The following is a 23,610-nucleotide window of genomic DNA, read 5'->3' as shown; positions in this document are numbered from 1 at the left end:
TTCGACATGTACCAGCGAACAAACCCTACCACGAGTTCTGGGGGAAAGCACTCGCTCACGTAACCGGCTTCGCTGTTGTTTTGCTTGCCCAAGATGTGGATGCATTTCAGTCTGGGATGGTGCACTGCCTCCCATTTTCCTTCATAATCAGGCCCATGAACTTGGTGAATATAAATTTCATCCTTCCTTCCAGAAGTCTGTTCTGTAATTATGATAATTTTTCATCCACTTAAGCAAAAAGTGAATTAGAACTTTTTTCTGAATTAGCATGGGGCGGGGGGCAGGGAAGCAAGCCTTTAAAAAAAGGCAAAGTGATATTTAATACACTTAAAATGTATTAGTGGGGGTGAAATACAGGTTAAGGCAAACTTTCTTTTTGACTACATTAGGATATTTTAGGCTGTTAGCTATCATGTTTTCCCAAATGCCTTTTCCCCTTGGTGCAAACAGACTCGAATAGAGTGGCAGCAAAATAACAGAGAGCGTGTTGTGTTGAGCAAGCTTGTGTTTAGAAAGGTCCGGGCACTTCTGAACTGATACATTGAAATTGCTTCAGCTCCCTGGGGTTGGATGCACTCTGGATTTGTCTGCCACACCAATTACGCTGCTGCAGCTACAGGGCATAGTTAAAGTGGTGGAGCCTCCTAGTGCTCCTGGAGGCTGGAGTAGACCTGTTCTCTTAGTGGTACAGTGACAAAAGGGGATTAAGGTTTCCTGGTGAAATGCATAGTGCTGTAATGCTCCTTCTTGTAGTGACAGGCACTGTATTCTGCCACAGACTATAGTTAAGAAAAATGTGTCAAAAGGAAAACCTTAACTTGTATAGGCCTACACTGAAATTTTCTTCTGTAGATGTGTATTTATTCAAGCCTTCTTTAGGAAGAGAGAATCATCCAAGTCACCTAGGTATGGGTGTTCTCCAGTGCCCTGCAGTGGAAGGTAAGATTGAGGCATTTTGCTGTCACACAGCCTGGGCTGCTCCTCCTTGGGGCAAAGGGAGGGAAAGCCTTGCCTCTCCCTTTGCTCCTTGGGGGTCTGAGACAGCTATTTTGGCAGGAGGGAGGTTAGAATAATAGACTAATGCCTTTCTTGCAACCAAACTCTCACTGAGGTTAGATTTAAAATAATAATTTGTTACAACCTTGGGTCCATGGCTTCACATGTTAAAGTGATGTGCTGCACAGAGCCTGCATGCTTCCCTAGGCAAACAAAGCAAGTGCGGAGACTGCTAAGCCAGAAATGTCATTGTGCAAATGACTTTTCATAACTCAGTGGTTTTGTTTTAAACAAGAAGGAAGTGGAATTGGAGCTGTCAGGAGTAACAGGTGGAGAAGTCACCCTACAGAGCATCAGAAGGAGTATTACTCCCACTCAGAGAGAGAGATTTAAGAAATCATTTTCACCAAAATCAGAAACAAATACCAGAGATAAGGAGCCTCTGTTCTGGTTATTAGGGGAGGGCCCCACATCAGCCTGTCAAACCAGCTGCAGGACAACAGGGCCACACAGTCCCAATTCGCAGAGCAGACAGCTAGGGAAGAGACTGGCTCCTGCCTTTCGCACCAAAGTAGGTGCATAGTTAACAAATGAGATGCTTTCAGGTCATCTTTTTCCTTGTAGTTTTTGGTGTTCTGCTCTTCCCCCCTCCCTTTAATTGCAGTATATTTTCAGTCTTAAATGTCTTTTTTTTTTTCTTTTGGTTAAATCAGGAATTCAGCCAAAACTGTAATGAGTTTCTGATTCTTTTGATTGAGTAAAAACCCTAGTGGAAGACAGGTATGGAGACTGTTGCACTGATTTCTCAAAGATAGCTTCTTGAGGTGGGCACCTCTGCATTTGATGGAAATAGTAAAGGGACAGGAAAAATGAGGCCAGCACTAGAAGCAAAAGGTTTTTATTAGCTTCTGATATTTCAACCCTACCTACTTAAGCTGCAGTTAGAACCAAAAAAACATCTTTGTAAAAAGACTACCATAATCCAAAACAATCCATAAAAGTTTTCCGCATGTATTAAAAGTTTAAATTCAAAAAGAACTTTTCAAGGTTTCATTTTCTAACAGCATCTTCATAGAGATAATATCCAAGTTCTCTTCCTAAATACAGATACAAGGCAAACAAGCATCCTACAAAATAATCTATGGAAAAAGGTAGTGTAGGAGGGAAATTAAGACAGTGTAGTAATCCACTAGTCAGACACACAAGTTAAATGTAACACAACCATACCATCAATGAAATATTTAAAAATGAAAATAAATTAAGGTTACATCAAAGTTCCTGCTTTACCTTTATTGTTTAAATCCTCAATATAGTACATACCACTGCATTATGGATCATGGCGAAGACTTAGCACTAGCATTTAAAAAGTTGCTATAGAAACTTTTATGAAAATAAAACAAGATACTCCTTCACACAACTGTATGATGGCTACAGAAATTCCACTGAATCAGTTATTCAAACTAGGGCCATTTATTTTTAAAATCACTGTGAATTTCTGTAAGATCTTGGTTGCAAATCTGAACAGCCATGAAAATGGAGATGACCGTCAACGAGCAGTGATCTATATATTCTGGCTGAACAATTGCTGTCTTACCCCTTTCATTGCTTAGCCAAGCTGCACATTTTGGTCTCCCCAATACCTGCACCCCAGCAAGAACGCAGTTTTGCAGAGCACAGTTTTTTGGTAGCATCTTGACATTTTCTGAAAACCACAATCTTGTTTCATAAGGCCCCAGTCACTAGGTGAGCAATGTGAACACAGGCTTAAAAGGCTTTGTCAATGTGGTGATTTACCTCTTGTACATGATGCTTCAGACTCATTTGCCATTTGGAAGCCAACTGCCTGTATGTATCGTCATAATACATTGCTATTTTTCTAGAAAACATCAGTAAGCATCCCAGCTCACTATTACTACACCCTCCCCATTAACTATAACTGGACAGGGAAGACCTAAGTGGTGCTTTATTGGACTTGCTCTACAGATTTAAAGTAGTCCACCGAACGGAAAGCAAACGCCCTCCATGGCCTTTGCAGTTTTGTAATATGTAGGGCTTAAATACACTAAAAGGTATTTAAAATTTATCCAATTATGAGTTTCTGATACTACAGTGCTGGATTCCTCCCATTATGCAAACTATAAGAAGGTAAGTGAACATTTCTGTGAAAATGCTATTTCCCTAATACTAAGCTCCTTGTTGACTGTGAATTTAGATTTGCATTTGTTAGATAAATCTTTTAGAGGAGAAAAATATTTAAAACAAATACCCTAAGCAGTTTCTGGTTTAATTGTATCAAATCTTCAGTGTTAAACCTAAAAAGAAGAAAATCTCCACAAAATGATGGTTAAACGAAGAAAATCTCCACAAAATGATGGTTAAAAGAAGAAAATCTCCACAAAATGATGGTTAAAAGAACAGAGTTTTTGCTTGGTTACTGCATGGGCACTGCAGACAAGCTGCACCTCGCGAGTTCATTTCATAAGGTTGCAACAGTGTCTACTGTCCATTGTTTTCCGGATTTGTTGTGGTGGTTTCAGTGCCAACAGGTTGCACATTGTCTGCAAGATTGTGCGCGTGCTCGAGGAACAAGTCTTTCAGTACGCTCAGCTCCTTGGTCAGGAGCTTAATTTTTGCCTCTAAACGTTCGTTTTCTTCTTTGAGCTGGTTAACCCTTTGCAGCGTGTCTTGTGCTTTCTGCTTGCTTTTTAACCGGCTCTTTTTCACTGCCATGTTGTTTCGTTCTCTGCGCTGACGATACTCATCACTGTTTCTATCCACAAAGGAATTTTTCTTTCCCTGTTTGCTCGGAGGCACAGCTTTGCCTCCGCCACTAGGACTAACGGGCACCAGCTGGGGAACCTGCTGCAAACCACTGGTGTGTGCTTGGGTGTGAATCACGCTTACTCCGTTTGCATCTGTAGCGGTGTTCTGTTGGGATGTCTTGCTCATTTGGACAGGCTCTTCTTGGACACAACAGAATTTATTAGGAGACTGAAAACTCTTACGTTTCTAGAAGGTGTTTCCAACAGGTCTACACATGGATTAAGGGCAAAGTGAACCTAGTAAGAAAAAAAACACCATTAAACGTGCTGGCTTCAGCTACAATCTTATACATCACTGGCTTTAGCATAAGGTACTGATGGTATATCTGGCAGTAACACATCACAACTGTGCTGGAAGTGGACAAGCTGCCAACTACATTTCAGAAGCCTCTCGAACGTATTTGGATTGGAAGGGACTGTTACTGGGTCATCTAGTCAAGCTGTTTGCATTGTTCACTGGCTTTACTCAGTTATTCCAAAGCCATCCCTGATGGATGGGTGTCTAGCCTAGCCTCGAATATCTCCAGTTTCACAACCTCTGTCTTGGCAACAGGTTCCACCGTCTAACTTTTCCTCCAGTTATATAATTTTCTTAATTTTCAGACTGGAGTTTTCCTTCTGCAGCTTAAACCTATTAACAGCCTGACTCTTGACCAACAGGAGTACTTGATCCTTGTCCTCTTCAGACCATCCCTCTGGGTGTACACACAAATTCCTCCCTGGTCTCTTTTCTCTGGAGTGAGGGTGCTCAGACTGTCCGCCTTTCCTCAATCATCTTACAGCACTTGCTTTTGAAGATGATGTCCAAACTGATGACTGTTTTAAGGTCTCACTAGTACTGAGTGGAAAAAAAATAATCCATGGAAAAAGGTAGTGTGCTGCGAAGGCTATGACAGTGACATTGCAAGACCCCTTCAACCACAAGCAAGGTAAGACAAGCTAAGCCTGTAACAGTACTGTAACGAGCAGGTAGGACAGGAACACAGGGTGATGGCAACATGAGAATCACTACACAGCAAAGATGGGACTGTTGCCACCCATAGGAAGACAGCAGCCACAGCTGACTCATCCACAAAATATGTTCCCCTGCTGCAACTCCTGCACTGGTCATTGTACGCTCTTCTTTCCAGCAGAAAAACAGGCCTGACGAGCAGCACACCCTCTCACCTGAGTCATGTTCTCCTGCTACTGAGGTCAGCCTGCTCCTGACCCTACTGGTGGCACAAGGAGAACTCCACCACAGCTGCTGCAGGGACATGGCCCTGGCAAGGCTAACAGCTGTTCCCTTCTCTTCCCATCTCACGGGAGGACCTCCTGAATCACAGAATTGTTTAGGTCAGAAAAGACATTTAAGATCATCGAGTCCAACCATTAGCCTGGCACTGCCAAGTCCGCCACTGAACCATGTCTGGGAGGGAAGTTTGGGAGAGAAGAGGGGAAGCGCAACAGGGTTGTTCTAAGTTCCTGAAATGCCTAACTATGGCTCCAATGAAAAGTACTCAGTGATCAGTCAAATGGGTGTTGATTTCTTGTCATGTTAAAGCAGAGTATCTAACTGGCATAAAATGATCCTACTCAAGATCAGATTGCATTGCTACAGTGCAGCCGTATGCTCTGTCACACACATACGTGCGGTGTCACACCACCAGCGTTCAACATCCTCCTTGCCTATCCTCGGGAGGACCCACTGGGAAAGCAAGCAGTTGAAGTTAGCGGTGGGCAATGCTAACTGCCCGGTATCGGCAGTGTCCAGCCCAGGGATTATGGCTCGCATCAGTAAGGGCATAAGAGAGGGATGACTGTACTCCTGTGTCTAGCTGATGAATGGATGTGGTGAGATGTTTGTAAACGAGCTGCTGTGTGTTACTCATGGGTTCATCAGCTGTTTACTGTTCTTATTTGTTTGTTTTTCTCAGTAGTCTGAGTTGCTGTTTTACCTTCTGCTAGGGTATCACTAAAACGGTTAAAATTCTACTGTCTAGATCAATTGCAAGTTTTCTTCCATAATGAGGGAGCCAGAACAAGATGCAGTTGCAGAGTGTGGTTCAGTAAAATTCACTGAAAAGCCTATTAAGTTTGGATTGAATGTTATTCACAATTAACATTCTCTGTCACCGAGAAGTCTTCTCACTTAAAACAAGTGAAGACGATGTGCGAGTACACCCACACCCCTCCTATACAGAAATATTTTCATTTCCATATTTCAGGGCAGAAAGAGACCGTCAACTCTTTTTAACATCTGTATAGCTAAATATATATATATATATATGCCTAACCTTTGTATTTAGTATTTTCCTGATTTCCACTCTTAAAGCAACTTTTGCAAACTACATTGAAGCCTTAGATTCTGACTGAATAAGCAATTTGGTTCAGCAGTTAAACTGAACACAGAGCTAACAAGATGTCACTGTGCACAAACACCAGACTGGCACAGCCAGTTGTAGTAGCCGTGCATGTGTGATTGCACAGACATTTTTAGTCAAGATGCAAGTGTATGCTCCTCTTGGAGCATATACTGGCTTGTCTCAGCTTTATTTTTAAATACAGGATTTCTGTAGCCACCAAAGAGTATATAGCTCTGTTAGATTGCCTCTGACAACTGAATTTTTCCACTAATTTTTGGCATCTTTTCAAGGTCAGACAGCATGCTCTACTGTCCCCTCTATTTCAACACATTACAGATCTTGCTAATTTCACCTGGGCAGCCCAGTTAAGTAACCCATACCATTTTCACGATCTGCTTTTTGTACTTCGTCAGACACTACAGAGGAAGGGGCAGCTCCTGCCCCTGAAGGCACCCCACCCGACGTGTAACAAGTTTCTTCACATCACCAGGTTCCATGTGCTATGTCTCCCTATGCTATCGAAACTATTTAATACTGCTTTAACTTTCCCTTCAGATCTCTATCAAATTCCCCTGTAATTCAAAGGAAAAATTATTTGTTCCATTAAACTGAATTTTAATGGGATATTTTAGCTGGGCAGTACACAGAGCAGAGGCGGTGAACCAGTGTCACACCTCTCAAGCAAGCATTCTAGCCCTGCTAGAACAGATCTCCCTCAATTCCTTCCCCCTGGAACTGATCCATTTTGTATCAAATAACTATTTCTTGAGTGAGAGATGCTTTTATTTGGCCTGATGATCAGAACTCCTACCTGGGAGAGATGACACCTGGATTCCTGTCCTGCTCCAACTAATATTTATGCAGAACAAGTAGCACTAACTGTACTGCATCACAGATAACCCAGGAGTAGTAACAGTCAAGGCTTGAAACTAATTTTTCCCCCTGGTTATTTGGAGGCTGGATCCCCATTACCTGTTGTCAGTTCTTCAACAGAACAAGAGGGAAGGATATCCGGGATAGCAACAGGTGCTATGGGGCATCCTTCAGGGAATACTGCAAGGAGGTTTAAAGGCAGCAGGTACGAGACATACAGAAGGGGCTCTCAAGAAGGATGACGTAAAGGACATGGTAATTGGGAGAGGCCACGAGAGTGGGGAGGCAAATGGGTCTCAGAGTTCATTTCTCAGACACCGTGCCACACAAACGCAACTGCTCCGCTCCTCTCTGCAAACAGGTTGCTTTGCTGTGAATGGGTGATAGCCCCGGCACAGCAGGAGGCAGCTCCTTGGAGAGCCAGCCGAGTTTCCAAGCATCTTGTTCCCATAAAGCTGCTCATTAGCTTGAGCTCAGCGACAGCCCTAGGCTGGTTCCACCCAGCACATGGTAGTGTTTCCAGTGGCCAGTTAGAACTGCCTTGTTCTCTCCTTGGGCCACCCACTACAGCATAATAGCTAGTAACTCAGAGGTGTCTTCTCAGACAGAGAGATGTTTCTTACTGTCTGACAGCGCTCCTCAGGGACCACAGAGACTCCCAAGCAAATCAAGGCCTTTATTATCTTTGATTTCACAAAAAAAAATTTTTTTCAAAAAATTAAACTTAAACTTCCACATGTTTGTTTTGGCAAAAAAAAAGATGTATTTTAATTTGTTAATTAAATCAGTATTTTTTTTACTTAGCAGCAAAAAATAGAAAGTGCTTCTCTCTGCTCCTTTCCTGAGATGTGACTGTGTTGATTCTGATCATTAGTCAGGATGACTTTATTGCACAAATTCACTCAGCTGTCTTGTCTAATGCAAACTCAGTCCCAATCTGAACAGCAATAGGTGGTCTCCCTTCTCTTTGACTTCAGTAGGAATACCCCTGTAGGATCTGTCTCTAAATCCAGATGACCCTGTACAAAGAACTACACCATAAAACTCCAGGCATGCGTTTGCTGACTACTGGGAGGGCCCACTCCTGCATGGTTTTCTGCACACTCTCACAGGCAAACTTAAGAGTTGACGGTAACTCTCACATACTGAAGGCTAGACAACAACTTTTCTGAGACTAGGTAGCTCAAAGCTATCATCTGTTGCCATAGCTGACAACATCACTTTCCCATATTTTTCTCAGAATCTCCATTTTTTCCATACACCTTAGAAGAAAAATGCACTCTAAAATCCTTTAAAAAATGTGCTCAGAACATCTAAAGTATGTATTTTAATTACAGGCTAGCAGTGTTGATGACAGAATCGCAAACAATCCCAGATGCCAGGAGGCAAGGGGGTCTCAATTGAACTGTCTTTTGAGTTACAAAGAAGGCAGCTTTTTCTAAAGATGAACTAACTCCTTAAATCTGAAAGTTTTTCAAATTATGAATTTTTACAGTTTCTGAAGAGGCGTTATAACAAGCATGGCACTGTTGCTGAGAGGAGTATTGAGTTGTCTTAATGACTGCTATTTCCCACCAGATGTCAGAGCTAAAACCAACGTCAAGCTGTCTGTGATAGATCTGTTCTGAAAGTTGCATCTGGAGCTATAAAAATTTTGTTGGGAACCAGAAAGATTTGTCAAGACATTCAAAACTCCACTGAGAAGCTAGAAAAGAAGAACACCAGTCGTTAAAGCACGGCATTTTATCGTGGCTGAGGGCAGCCCCCGGGATCCCCGCGGCCCTGCGCGCCCCCGGGAGCGCGGTGCGCGCCGCCGGCGGGGTTACCGGCCCCGCTCGCAGGCCGCTCCCTAGGCCGGGCACGCTCGTTAGGGCCGCGGCGGGCGGCGCCGGAGGACGAGCCCTAACCACCGCTGTCAAAAGCCCCGGGAGGCGCCTGGGCCCGGGCCCGCTCCCCCGGCCGCGGGGCGGGGAGGCCCGGCGGGGCCGGAGCCACCGCGGGGACCGGGCCCGCCCCGCCCCGCCCCTCCGCCGCGGGCCTGTGGCGGCGACGCCGCCGCCCTCCCCGGCGGGCCGCGGCCCCGGGGATCGCCCGTCCGCGGCCGCCCTGCTCCTGCTCCTCCTCCCCCGCCCGTGCGGGGCGCGGGGGTGCCCGGCGCTGCCAAGCCGTGACTTCACCGGGGGAGGGAAGGGGAGGGGAGGGGAGCCAGGGCCGCCCGCCGATTGCATCATGCGCTCCCATGCGCGGCGCCCGCCGCGGCGCCCGCTGCGACACGGCGGGAGGGAGGCGGGCGAAGGCCGGCGAGGGCCGTCCCGCCGCGGCCCCCGCGCCCCCCCCGCCCCGGCCCGCCGCCCCCCGCGCGGCCGCGCTTACCTGTGGCGGGGCGAGCGGGCGGCGGCGGCGGCGGCGGGAGGGGCCGGGCCGGGCCCGAGCCTCTTTCTTTAACGTGTGGCGTGCGGGCGAGCGGCGATTGCGACACCCTGCCGCTCCGCCCGCCCCCTCGCCAATCGCCAGCCAGCCGGCCGCCGGGATGATGCAATACCCGCCCGGATTGGCAGCCGGCGCGGCCAATCAGGCCGCCGGCGCTCTTAAAGGGCGAGGCCGCGCTGCGTCGTGTTTTCGTTTTGTTTTTTTTTTCCGTGGGGACGGCGCGTGTCCCGTGGGGCGGCGGCGCTGGCTCCGCCCGCCGCGTCCGGAGCCCAGAGGGCCCGAGGGGTGTCACGGCCTCCCCCTGGGTGTGTGCTCCCGTGCCGCTGCAGCCGGGGCGGAGGGAAGCCCGCTGCACGGCCACGCGTGTCCGCGGGGCGGCTGGCTGCGCCCCGGCCCAGCCCGCGGGCGCCATCTTCCCCTCTCCGAGGGACGGAGGGCTGGAGGAGGCGTGGAGGGGCCTCCCCTCGCGCCTCGGGGGTTGGCGGGAAGGGGAGCGCGGCGGCCGTGTCCCCCGCGGCCTGTGGGGAGCCGGGCGGCCGCCCCCTGCCCTCCGGGCCGAGGAGCCTGGCGGCACCTCCAGGCGGGCCCCGCGCCTCCCCTCTGCCCCAGCCTGAGGGGAAGCAGCCGAACCCGTGTTTCACCCCTGCCTTCCCCTCACAGGCAGCGCGGGGAGCTCATCCCCGGGCCAGGCGTGAGGGAGGAGGCAGCCTCGGGCCGCGCCGAGGCCGCTGCCGCCTGCACGCCGGCCGGGGACAGGCGGGGTGGTTTCTTGGGGGAGCTAGCACGAAATTGGCCAGTGCCCCACGGGCATCAAAGTAGATCGTGTCGTGTTTCTGTACTGAGTGGCATCTGTTAATTGTTCCCGGGCTGTTAATTAACACCTGGCAGTGTATTTCCATCTCAACCTAGCTGCTGTGCGGTTTGCCTCTGTAGGATGTTGTGATACACGGTGGGAGGAATACCAAACATACCAAATAAAAATTTTAACTGTTCTCTTCACAGCAGAAATTATGGCAAATTCCTAAATTTCATAGATTATTAGTTAATTTTCCTTTTCAAACATACTAAAAAAATCCTAAATGCTGGCAGATTAGGAAACATCTAGATCATAGAGTTAAATGTCATAGGAAGATTATGCACCGATTCACTGGTATATGTTTGTTATTATAAAATACTTCACTTTGTAGAGAAGAATTTTTTTTGGCCCTTAATATTTTCCAGCCACTTTGGTTCACATCACCTTAGTTCTGCGTAACAGGCGCAATATAAAAATACATATGCTTGCATCTCTTAAGTTGTATGTGTGCAGGATGTGTTTATAGCTCTTTGAATCGGAAATACACGCTTCAATATATAGGTGTGCGTATTTGCAATGGGCAGTTCTGAAAATCATTGGTTTATAAGGTAAGAAAGTTTTGAACAAGTTTAGGCATGCAGACAGTAGGAAAAGTAGTTTTTGTTTAAATGCAGAGAGGAAAAGTGCCAATCTGTATGCTACTCCAGTTTAGCATATACACCTACTTGGAAAGCGTTTTATGTCTGCAAAAGAAGTGAGAAGGATCATATTTGTAAACACAGTTGCAGAGCTCAATAATGTAGATATAATTATTTGTATTTGCCATTTTTATGGCTGTCTGATGTTGGGGGAGGGGGGTTGTTGTTGTTTTTGTAAAGCCCTGTGGAAAATAAACCACATTTGCAGAAGAATTCTGAGGATTAGTCTGGGCAAACAGTTTTACTCAGCTCATTACCATGAAGATACTTTTCCTTGTCAGTCATCAAGTGTTTGCTTTAATATCTCTAATGTTTTTCTGTTTCTCAGTTGAAACTGTTACATTTTCTGCAACAATGACTCATCCGTCTATAGCTAGAGTGAAATTCCAGGTAAGCATTAAACATTATCCTTTGCTCACAATAGTTAAGTGTGTGCTCTTAGAGTGCTTTCTTAGGATTTTAGACCATTCATTCATTAATCCTCATCAAAGAAAGCTGAAGAAAATAAAATGTAGGCAAACTTACTGTCGTAGAGTCTGATTATTTTAAACATTAAAGCTCACACATAATTGCATGCACGTAAGGCACTGCAGCACTTGCTTGGCATTGTATCCTGTTACAGGAAAACCATCACACAGTGTACTTCAGTGTTTGCAGGATATTTTTTTTTTTCCCCCCACAGTGTTACCGTAAAAATAGAACATGATGGAAGAGATCTAAAAAGTAATCACAGAAATATATGGGCAACTGCTCTTGAGATGTGGCATTGCAATACACACTTTACCTGCTTATTTACAAGCTAAGTGAGCTGTGCAGTAGCTCTGGAGTCCGGTGTCGCAAGCAGGCTGGTCCCTGCTGGGCTGGAGTCCTTCACACTCTGATTCTGGATGTGTTCCTATAGCAACAATCTACCTATATGACTATAGATAATATTGTAATAGTATCTTATTTTCACATGCATAATCCAGTCTCATGATTCTTGAAAGACTTTAGTCCTTGAAAAAAATTACACAGGTATTCAGCGTCTTCAAGTAATCTACAGCAAATCACAGTTAGAGGCAGAAAGACTATTGAGGAAATAGAAACTGTGGGAATTGGAGGCAGAAGGTGTAAAGGGGAGAGGAGCCTGTTGGGGTAAATGTCCCTGTTTATTACCCACTCAGTATGTTTTGTTAACACTTACAAAAACATTTCAGAAATTCTCTGTGGCCTTCCACTTGCAGTGTGAAAACTACTTTGTCACTGTTTGAATCGTTTCTGTTGTGTCTGATTCCAGTGTTTATGCGTGTTACCTCTGTCTTCATGGGCAATTATGTCTTTGTTCTACAATAAACAACATACAAACACCCTGGACTACGACCTACACTTCAAAAAATACGTTTTTCTGTAAGCATTCAGTTTGTTGCCTCTATTTCCCTCATGGATAAGCCTTCACTGGATTTTTTTTTTACTTCAGACTTGCACATTTCTGTCAAAGGTTTACTTTTCACACATGATGCTACTGTGTAGTGTTTTCCCTCTGGTCTAACATCCATGCCTGTGAATTCTTCTAGATGAGACATCAGTCATTTCATTTCCAGTGACAGAGAAGAGAGAAAAATAAATGTATTTGTATATTTTACAGGTGGAAATAAATAGGCCCCCTAGGTAAAAACACACCATTCCAGGCTGTGGTGTATGATGTGTTAATGTATTTGAGGGCAAATGCACTGAATTATAACAAAATAAAAGCTTTTCTTGGTAACTGCTGCCCCTGTTCTCTCAACCTAGATTTGTTCAAAACTGGATAGAAAAGACTCTCTGAATATGATTGCATTCCTTGTGATCACCAAGCAGATGACATTCATTCAGGAATATCCCAGAAATACAAAGTCTGTAATAGAAGTTTTCCCTAATCTTATTATTGCAAACTTCCTTTCTCTTAATAGCCCTTGCATTTTGTCATTACAAAAATGACTTTCTGCATTCAGGACTGACCTGCACCAAGACCAAAATCCTGTTGTTAGGAATGTAAATTTTGCAGAGCTGAGGTTACAAAAGCTTCAGAAAGCAGAAGGATTGCCAAGTTTCGTTTATCAGGAATCCGGCTATATTTCAAAAAAATAAAATTCAGAAAGAAAAAACATTATGAAGACCTCTGTCTATTTGTTTGAAAAAGCTTACGCTTGTTAAACACAGAATTTCTGAGTGTTCTTTCAATCCAATTTAATAATTTAAATGATAGAAACTTGTCTATTAATAGATGATTTGTCAGAGGTAGCTTTTTTGGATAGGTGAAGAGAAAGGAGAGGAAACATTGCTCAGTGGTGAGCGCTATTTCAGGATTGTACTTCTAATTCTAGCACTGACTCACTATAGCCTTGGAAAGTTACAGCGCTTTTGTTCTAGAAAATACTAAGTAAAGAAAGGAGCCATTCTGTTCTAATAGCAAACATCCATTTTATTGTAGCACTGCCTGGAGTTCATTTACAGGAAAAATCCAATGCCTTTGTTCTTTCTCTCTATGCAGCTAATAAGTCTTGCAACTAAGTATTTCCAGTTTCTAGTTCTGCATCTTCCAGTACTACTTCCCTTATTTGCAGTTATCAAAATATTAAAGTTATCCAGATACCTGGAGTTACTCACACTGATTTCTGAAAAGACATTAACTCAATTACATGGGCAAAATAAAGAGAATGTTTCTCAAATCGAGGAGGACAAAAAAAAAAAACCCAAAACAGACAGCGGTTCCCTCCCCCACATCTTCAGCAGGCTATTGGGTGATAGCAAAATTAATCAGGCTCACACAGAAATCTTAGACTGGCTGAGAAAACTAATATATTGGTGATCACTTTTACTAGAAACCCAAGCTGTCACTTTTATAGGTGTTACATGCCACACTTCTCTCCAGCTACAGCTGCTCCCATTTCCTCTACAGTTTTAAGTGGGGAATTGGTGCTTCATGCCTGATGGACTGGTTTCATCTAGGTAGAATCTGCATTAGTTTTGCCCTGTGATTTAATTCCTTAATTGCTGTATTTTCGTTTCATGCCATTATCAGGAATCATTAATCAGAAACTTTTAGCTAGCACTTTTAGAATGAGCCAGCTGCATAGGTAAAGGTGTGTCCATTTTTGCAAGTTTCACTTTTTTTTATGTTATTCTGGTTAGTAGCCTGGGTTCTTTAACAGTCACATATCAGAGGCTTCTCTTTCATAGCTACAAAATACTTGTTGATGATAAATTTATTTTTTAGTGAAACTCTTACCCAGCCTATGCCTATCCCTCATGCTGTCAGGAATTAGTGCTTCAAGCCAAACCAGCTCAGGTTCTCCAATACAGATGTTTCGTTTCACAAGATGGTACTTTGATCTGAGAAGTGTACCACTACATCAGTGGCCTCTTGAGGGATTTGGAGGTAGAAGGCCATCTCATTACCCCAAGTAATCCTTTGTCATCTTGTGAGAATTCTCTGCACATAAAAATACTGTCACAAAAAGGTGTGCTTTTTCAAAATTTAACATATAACTGTATCTCCCCTCTCTTCACGGTATTCCAGAGGACTGCTTAGAAGGTGACCAACGTATTTTAAGTAAATAAAGATGATAAAAAAAAATGAGATTATTCATTAGTGTTCAGTAGCCACAAGTCCCTTTGAAGTGAGCGAAGTAGCTGGGGTTACTATCTGTGACCTTCTGTAGAAATATCAGAATACGGAAGTAGAAGCTTTCTTGTAGGTATTTGAGTTTGAAAATATCAGTTGTGTCCCTGAAGAATGCCTGATCTGGGAGGAGGTTCTAGGTGTGTCACATTACCCCAAAGTGTTCAGATTTCTGGAAGAACATCTAACAAAAAGAAGGAGCGTCATGTTCCTTTACAGTTTTTTACAGGCTTTTACAGTTTTTATCAACCTATGTTTGTGTTTGAGTGTTCTCTGCCTTTGCTCAGATGTCTAGTGATCCAATTGAAATTGGTATAGCCATCGTTGTGAATTTCACTGGGGCTTGAACTTCTTCAGTAATTGTACTAACGAGGCAAACGGCGAGTCTTCTGGTATCTACAGAACGCGACAGGGATTTGTAGATCGCCACTGATCAATATTGGGGTTTGCTGCTATGTGTATGTAAAATGTTAGGTAAGGTGAGGCTGCATAGCTAAAGATGAGTAAAAACAAAGTAGATAAATGGATTGAAAGGAAAATGCTATGTATCGTGTGTGTATATGTGCACATATAAAATCTGGTTCAAAAGAGACATGTTAGAACTGAACAAGTCTGAGCGAGAATTAATGGCCCACACCTGGGAATAAGAGGTGAATTCTCAGGTATCCAGGTTTAGTAACTGCCACACCTGTCCTATATTCCCAAAAGCATAAACGAGGCCTGCAAGGATTTAGATAGCTTAGCTTCTGAATGCACAGTGCCATGGCTCTTTTCCAAGGCATCATCAGTCACCACATGAAAATCCCCACCCATAATTACTAGGGCATTATTTGTCATGGGGTATACTCTAGTGAAGAACTTTACCTTATTCATATGATATCAAGAAGAGTAAATAGTTTTAGGGAAGAATTTTATCCAGACTTCAAAATGGTTCTTCAGAACAGAAGCCTAAAATAAATACTCTTCCAGAAAAGCAATGAAATTGGAGAGGCATAGCTCTGTTTCTTCTTCAGTCTCGTGGTGTTGGGAGAATGAAGACACAGACTTCTTTCTTATCAATGGCTTTATTATTCCCTGCAACCTATATGACCTCTGAAATACCATAAAAAGCTCAATGAACAGCCACTTGGAAAGAAAAAAGAAACTGAGAGGTTGTCACCTGGCAGGGGATAGTCCACCTGCTTGTTTACTCTTCCTCAGTTCTGTACATAGAAGTGATTAGAAAATGAGTTATTTATGCGTGGATCATACGAAATATGTGGAAGGACAATTGGAGAAAGTGTATTGGCAATTACAGCATGTCTGTCATTGACCTCCTGCTACTAACCTCTAGGAGAATTTTGTGCTAGATACTTGTGACAGTGATACTTTCATCAGGCAAGTAGAGTCTATCTCTTGTCCCCAACAGAAAAGAATTACTTACCTCAACGGTGCCATCCTTCTTCCAGAAAGTTGATTCTCTGCATTTGGCGAGTTAACTGTTTTTTCTTTATCTGCCTTCTGAAATGGAAGCAAATTCCAAAGAAACAGTGGGGCCCAGTGCTCTGCTCTTTGGTTCTGCATACCTTCTAACATGCTATAGACTCCCAGAAGAACGAAGCAATTACACTTACACTTGCAGGCACCTGAATATCTCTGTCATAGTGAATTTACCAGACACAATCTAGCATTAGGCTTCTATTGAATATAAACGCTGCAGCCAAATTTGTAGAATAAGCCACTTTGGTAGCATGTCCCAGGGACAACAATGTCAGTGGAGAAGGGCGCATCTGATTTTCTCTCCTTTCAGCAGTAACTAGATCAGACTTCCCCCTGATAGTCAGGAGAAGCTTTATGCTCCCTCCATCGCTAGCGTGTCCTTTGAGGTCATGTTTCTGCACCTCACTGGCCTTAAAAACCAACTCAGCAAATCTCTGTACAGAGGAAACCCTCCTCATTCTGAGTTGTTTAGCCATCGCGTGGGGTTTTCCTGCATCAGGCATGATTTATTTGGTCAGAAGTTCTTACACAATTAAGACACCAGCTGAAATTATCAGGAATTTTGCCTGAGGAAAGAATTCAGGATCAGCAATATTACAACAAAGTTGATGTCGGTGACTTACAGGGAACAGCCTGTCTGCGAAAATATGGGACAAAAAAGAGTAACATGCAAAGGAAAAGTTGATGGGAACACAGAACACTTTAAAACATATTGAACCTGCTCTTGTAGACTCCCAATGCTGCATGTGCACTGTCAATCAATATAATGCCAGCAGCCACTTGGCAGAGACCGAGACTTTCTCTACCAAAGTGAGGTGGTTTCCTTGAAGACTGTTCCTCTGCATACCAAATATTTGCTGAACATACACATTCCAAAGAGGACTTTACCAAGGTGTACACAATCGTAGAAACCTTCAAAGCGCACAATGCATGTGGTAAAAGTCACGATCTTTGTCCAGGTTTTGGGGGCCCTCCTCCAGGGAGGACAGGCATTGCTTTGAAGTCACCCACAGTCCCCGTGGAAACGTGGTTTGGCAGTTGGAGAAAAGGACTTTGCTAACCAGGAAATGAAATTCTTTGAGGTACGTTGTTTATGTGTACCTTCACCTCACATCCATCCTCTTTTTCCTCTTGTGTAAAGCCCTTTGACATTAAGGAACTCAGCAGGTGGGACAAAACTGAGGAGTGTAGCACACGTGCTGGTCTTTTCCTTCCTATGAACGAAATGAAGTCAGGATGAGTGCACACAGGTGTATGTGTGCTCCTAGCAGGAATACGCACATAGGCAGCCAGTCCCAGAGAACCTCAGCTATGAGAGACTACTTTAGTGCTAACAAGATATTATGTATATACTAGTATATAACATGGGATATTGTGCTACTCTGGTGCTATAAATAACTGGAAAGCCTTGGGCACAAATGCCAATGCCTTAAGCACAAAAAGTTTATAACAAAATATTTCATTTGTGTGAACACTGTCTTAACGTAGGGGTGTTTATTCAACACTAGTGTATGGCATCAGGAGAGAATACTGCAGCATGTTCTGAAACAGCCTGTCTTTGGCTTTCATCATGTGAAGGCACACCACCTGTGACCGCAAGTTTAGTGAGACTTCACAGACAGCTCTCAGATCCTTCATGCTATAGCAGCATTGGTAGCTGAGCTATGGGAAAACTGAAGAGTGTACATGCTTTTACTTTCTTTCTGAGTGTTTTTAAATAGATTTCTGGGAAGATTTTCCATAGGCTTAAAATTTGATACATGTCACATGTTCTGATACTCTACCATCAGGTGGATTTTTTTCAGCCCTGGCGAAAATATGTAGATCCAAGGACTTAGAAGTATTTCAGTGCTGCAAAGGAGCTTTGACTGAATAGCTCTGAGCCCACGGAAACACAGGCAAGGGCCACTGGGGCAAAGTCTGGCTTCCCGAAGACTGAGTTTGCAATTGGTGTGTCAGAAGATCTGAGCTCTACCTGCAGCATTTCCCACAGTTTGAACATTTAGCCTTTTCTCATAATAGGGACACAGATATTTAGGGTTGGATTGTCTTCCATAAAATACAGGCACCAATTTTTGCATATCCAGTGGAATCAGCAGCTGAGCTTGCACAGCTATGTACAAGGGGCAACTATAGTTAGGAGACCCACAGTGTCTTGCCCTTCCATAAAAAAAGAAGGAAACGGGAGCCTCAAACTGTTACCAATGACATGCTGAGCTGGGTAAGGGATGTTTATTTCAGTTTATTAATAAAGGAGAAACGTAATTCCCATGTGGTCTAGACCCTACCATAGATGCAAATGATCTCTTGACTGAAGTTAAATGTAAATGATCCATAAGCCCTGCACTTAGTTATATAAATACTTCCATCTACTAAGCCTTTCTAAAAGGCTCCAGAAGATTCATGCTGGTGTGGAATAACCCCTTTTTAAATGGAAAATACTGACCCACTATCAGCTGTACTGTCTTATCCAGCCTAAATACCAGCTGTGTTGGCTGTGGTAACTGCCAGCAGTTGTTTCTCGGACAGGGAGCAACAGGGTTCTGTGCTGAGTTACACTTTTCTGTCCTTCTCCTTTGGTAGCTTGAGTGTCGAATTGCAGACAACCAGCATGGGTTCATCCTCACCATGCTATGGGTTCTGTGCCATGCAGGTTTTTAAATCATCATCTTCCTTTTAAAATCATACATTTTAGTAAAATAAAATCCAGCACTGTAGCACCCAACACTAAAACATGTTGCATGAACTCTTTTTAGAACCATGCAACTCACGTAATTAAAAATCTGGAGGTTTTGCCTGCTTTTAAAGAATATAGGAGTTATTGTTCTAAAATTAAATTTTACTTTGCCATGTGAAATTTCACTTTGTGTTATATTTACCACGTTTATGTCATAAATGGGAACGGTTTGTACTGCTTGTATTCCCCATTAATAGAATGTTGAGGTTTATTAAGGAATGTAGGATTTATGCTCATATTAATATATTACATGTAATTTGCATAAAATTAGCATCTAGTTTAATTGTTTAAGCCTGAAAGAATTATTCAGCGTGAATAACTTAGACTCCAAAAATTTATTCCCATTTCCTATCTTTAATTACAGCAGTAGAAGGAAAAAAATAGACATTTTTGCAGTATGGGAACCCAATTCATAGCTGGTTCATTTTTTACTTAGAAACAGAAGTAGTTTGCAAGGACTTTTTGTTTGGAATTAGAATCCTCTCAGCCCTGGGCTCTTGCTGAATGATCAGCTTTGATTATACTTAGTTCCGCTATTAACTATCTAGCCGTGTAAGTCACAAGACGTTGTCGCTCCCTCCTAGCTGAGGGGCAGTGCCTTTTCAGCATTGCTTTATGAGGGTTTCAGCCAGCCTTGCGCTGTCACTGGCTTTTTACTTTCTGAAATATTATTGCAAACAAAATACCATTTTTATGCTTCCATAAAATGAATTAAAAAGATGATGGCTTCCTTCAAAAGAAGTTTTCTGATTTTATTCATACGAATTCTGATAATATTTATTTAAAGCACTCTGTAGCTCAGCTGTCAGCTGCCTTTAAAAACTAAGCAGAAGCAATGGTTTGTTCCAAGCATCATAACTTGAGGTAGCCAGTCCTGTTTGCTCTAAAACTGTGAAATGTCCTTGTAACCTCCCAACTTTAGTTTCTAGATTTTTATGGGACTGTGATCCTTTCAGGAGAAACCTACTGATCGTTAGACTCACCTGGTTTGTGATTAACTCTTATTGCACTAAAGATAAAGACTCGTTTTACCTAAAGCATAAGATTGCAGTTTGAACAGAAAAATGTAAGTGCGAAGGTCTTGTGGAACTCATGCAACGGTGAGTAATGCCTCCTTATTTTTATGAACAGAACTGGCATGCTGAACGTTACTGTGTGCAACCTCTCTTTCTATGAAGGGTTAGAAGGCAGAATAGGTGTTACCTCAGCAGGCAGGAGTGCCAGGTCCTTTCGCAGGATGTTTTCCAGTGACCTTTGGAATTCCTGCAGGGAATGAAGGGCCATTTCTCACGTCACCCGACAGTGGTTGCAGGAGAGTCGGTGCCGCCCCGTCAGCCTGCTGCATGGTCAGTCTTGAGGTGAAATCACTCTGTGGCAGGGTCAACGTGCCGCAGATGGGAACTTCAGCACCATATGCCTGCTCCTAAGTGCAGGCTGCCTCTTAAGTCTCATCTTTGTGCAGTGGTTATTCTTAGGAGAGTTAGGGAAATTCTGATGCCAGAAGTATCGCTATTATTAGCTTGAAACTGATAACAAACCACGATCATTTTCAAGCTGAGATTGCCTCTGACTTGCTTCCTTCCTCTGTGTTCCCCAGTGCTGGCGGTTGTTTTGATCACGGTTTGAATTCATTGGTGATGTCACCGAGTGACTCTAGAACTTCGCAGAGCTTCCTTGTGACTCCCTTCCCTCTTGCTGCCTTTGACATTTTTCATTTAGTAGGCCAACTCCTGCTTAGATTACTCATGCCAGTAATCCCTGGGCTGGCAGCAAGATAATTAAAGAAAGCTGAGTTTAGCTCAACAGGGAGGTCAAATTTTCAGATACAAGACAGCATCAACACTGAGCAGTAAAAGTGCTTTCTAATAGTATAGAGTCAATATTTATAAAACCTGACATTTTAAATATGACTCTATTTTTATACACTGGTCTTCCTTTCCAGTCCCATAGCTCTCACTTTTCTTATCTTCTTCTTCTGATTGTAAATTCCTTGTGTAGCAAAGGGTCTTTTTCTATACTGCTGTAAAGTGCCTGACATATTTTGTTATTGCCATAATATAAATCTTTTTATTTTATTTTTGCAGATACTCCCAGAATAATGTCCACAGTGCAAACAAGAACTACTTAGAAAGAGTGATGAAGCCTGAGCCGTGCTGTAACATCTTCTTTTTGAAAGTCTTTGAGGTCAGCAAAAAGTTAACATCTAAGTCAGTGGCAAGGTTCCTCATTACTTAAGTAGCTTTCTCAAAATGTATTAGCCCATCTTTGTAAATGTACCTTCTGAAAACTGGATGATTTGGAATTGACTATACATGGTCTCCTTACACATATTGCCAAAGTTATGCTTACCCCAATAAGCTACCTTTTGCATTAAAAGAACAGGTGTGAATAATGTTACGGGGTGACTACATGAATATTTTCAAAGAATTAATGCAAAGTCAGAATACATGTGTAATAGACAAACAAGGTTATTTTCTTCTTGTGTGATTCGGTGTTACATTGCAGTGTTCACATAGGTGTGCTCTGGAACAGTTAGCAATGGATGTGCTTAGCCTTAGCTGCTACTTTAGTTAGTATTGCAAGTGAGTATTTTTAGGAGGAGCTGATAATCATAGTACAGTTTGGGTATCAGAGTGAATTACTCATACAAGTGAGGAGATGCTATTGCTCTAAGTAGCAGGATTTTGTTAAATAGTGATGCTAACCCAGGTGTCCAGTCCAGATGACTTTACGCATGACAAGACTATGGAGTTTTTTCGGTATGGAGTTTTAGGTGCAGTTCAGGACACTGAGATTTGTGAGCCTAAGTTCCCTGCATAGCTCATGTAGGCACTTTGAGAACATCTAAATTAAATGCCTGAAGTTGGTGTCACCTGTGCAAACACAGGTACAAGGTATGTTCCAGTTTTCTGGATTTACAAGGAGGTTAAATCTCCATTTTTGGATTACATCTTGGATGATGCCATGAGAAGTAGCCAGCCATATTCTAATAGTTATAATCTTGAGAGAGTACTTTGAGAACACTCTGCCCTTAAAAGCAGAGTTGGGAACTGAGTTTGGAATATCGTAACTAACTAACTAACTCCCCTATTACTATTCTGCTGCATAACTTGTATGCCAGCTAAGGGGCTGCACCAGTTTCTACTCAGATCAATGAGAGTCTTCAATTCAGTAGACTAGGGGTAGGGTCTAGGAAAAAAAAAAAAAAGGCTGTATTTCCTATATGCTCCCTTAAGGATACAATGGCAAAAATAAAAAATAAAAGAATGACATTTTCTTGGCAGTTCACATCAGAAATAAATATATTTCAAGATAAAAGTTAATTTAACTTTTCCATTAAAAAAAAATTAAAAATAGCAAGGAAGTATATGAAAAATAAAGTCTTTTATTTGTTGGGAAGCAGTAGTCAAACTTGTGCATGCTCATTGGTTGTGATATTAGCTCAGGACATAGGAGAGATTAAATTCTCAGCTTTGCTACTTATTTCTTGTGTGGCCTTCGCAAATCACTCTGTCTCCCAGCTCTCTAGCTGTGAAATAGAGAGTAACAACACTGCTCCACCTCCCAGGGAGATGTAAGCATGAATGAATTAAAGATTGTGAGCTATTCATGATGAGAGAAACCACTGAAGTTTGTAAGGTAGACAGAAGATTGGAAAGTAAATTCAGGTGTGAAAGAAGGGAGGTGGTTGTTTAATCTGAGGTAAAAGACTAGAGAGGGAATGGATGATTTGTGGATAGGCCAAATATTGAGAAAAGGGATAATTGATGCATACCAGCAGGAGAACTGTAAACATGATTCAGGGAAGTCTTGAGGCAAAGGTGATGGCCTAATACTGCAGAAGAAAACAGTAGGGCGAGAGGTGAGGAGCATACTATCACATCCTTTTTTTTTGTGGTATTTCAACTGTGTGTTCTTTGGAACAGAACTTAATTCTGTGTCTGAAAAGCATTTGGAATATTCTGGGCACCATGAATATGGTCAGTGAAATATGGTCCTAACTATAAAAGAGGAACTATGTATGTAATGGCTCATTAACCATGCAAAAATTGTGGACAGATAAACCACTTAACTTCACAGACTGATTGTACATGATTACAGGTGACAAGTTGGAACAGACTGGGTTATGAGCGCCATTTGAATGGAGGTGAGCAGTGATCAGGCAAGTGGAAGTGAAAAGATGCTCCCAGTCAGCTAGCTTGGTGATTGCAAAGGATTCAGCTCTCAGGAGAGGAGCCAGAACTCAGTAGAGCACAAGGACAGCAAGGGTTGAGGACACGGTCATAGAGACCCTGAAGGCAAGGGAATGATACAAAAAGGGAAGAGGAAGATAGCATGGATTTGAGTTGGTTCACCTTGCAGTTGTATACAGTGTTTCTCAAAAGGAGAAAAACTGTAATGATAAGTAATTAAATCATCTGTCATTGGACCAAACTGCACATCAGAAATGGTAATCAGTCACCAGCTGCCTTGCCCAGCTGAAGGGAAGGTCCTGGTTGACTTGTCATACCATGCTGTGTACTGATCTACCGGCCTCCAAGGCTTTGGCACATAAAGCCTTTTCCTTTGAAAATTGTCATGTGTGACAGCTTTTATGTGCAGTATCATGTTTCCCCTCCCTGGGGCAGAAAACACAGGAGAGGGGAGAAGTTTGTGTTTCATTGCACCGGAAGAAGTAAGATGGTAGATTGCCAGCTCTTTATTCGAATAGGAAACTATTGCTGCTCCATGTCTGCCTACTCCCTTGGTGCACTTGTGGCACAGCACTACGCCCAGCTGAGGATAATGTCCCCT

The 23,610-nt window shown here is 43.1% G+C and overlaps 1 protein-coding gene across 1 annotated transcript; it reads right to left on the bottom strand.

Moving 5' to 3' along the window:
* Positions 1-1,878: 1,878 nt before the first annotated feature.
* On the bottom strand, positions 1,879-9,540 carry CEBPG (CCAAT enhancer binding protein gamma). Its single transcript, XM_082320798.1, has 2 exons — positions 9,410-9,540; positions 1,879-4,055 (listed from the first exon to the last, which is right to left on the bottom strand). Exon 2 carries the CDS (start codon positions 3,943-3,945, stop codon positions 3,493-3,495), a length of 453 nt encoding a protein of 150 aa, XP_082176924.1. The 5' UTR covers positions 3,946-4,055; positions 9,410-9,540; the 3' UTR covers positions 1,879-3,492.
* Positions 9,541-23,610: the final 14,070 nt, after the last annotated feature.

Source organism: Platalea leucorodia (genome assembly GCF_965183815.1).
Source record: "Platalea leucorodia genome assembly, chromosome: 8".
In the NCBI taxonomy this organism is placed as follows: domain Eukaryota; kingdom Metazoa; phylum Chordata; class Aves; order Pelecaniformes; family Threskiornithidae; genus Platalea; species Platalea leucorodia.
The sequence above is the reverse complement of the archived record's forward strand: the minus strand, read 5'-3'. Positions and strand labels throughout refer to the sequence as shown.

Excerpts from the sequence above, each read along its gene's own strand:
- CEBPG (XM_082320798.1), bottom strand. The coding sequence starts at position 3,945 with ATGAGCAAGACATCCCAACAGAACACCGCTACAGATGCAAACGGAGTA.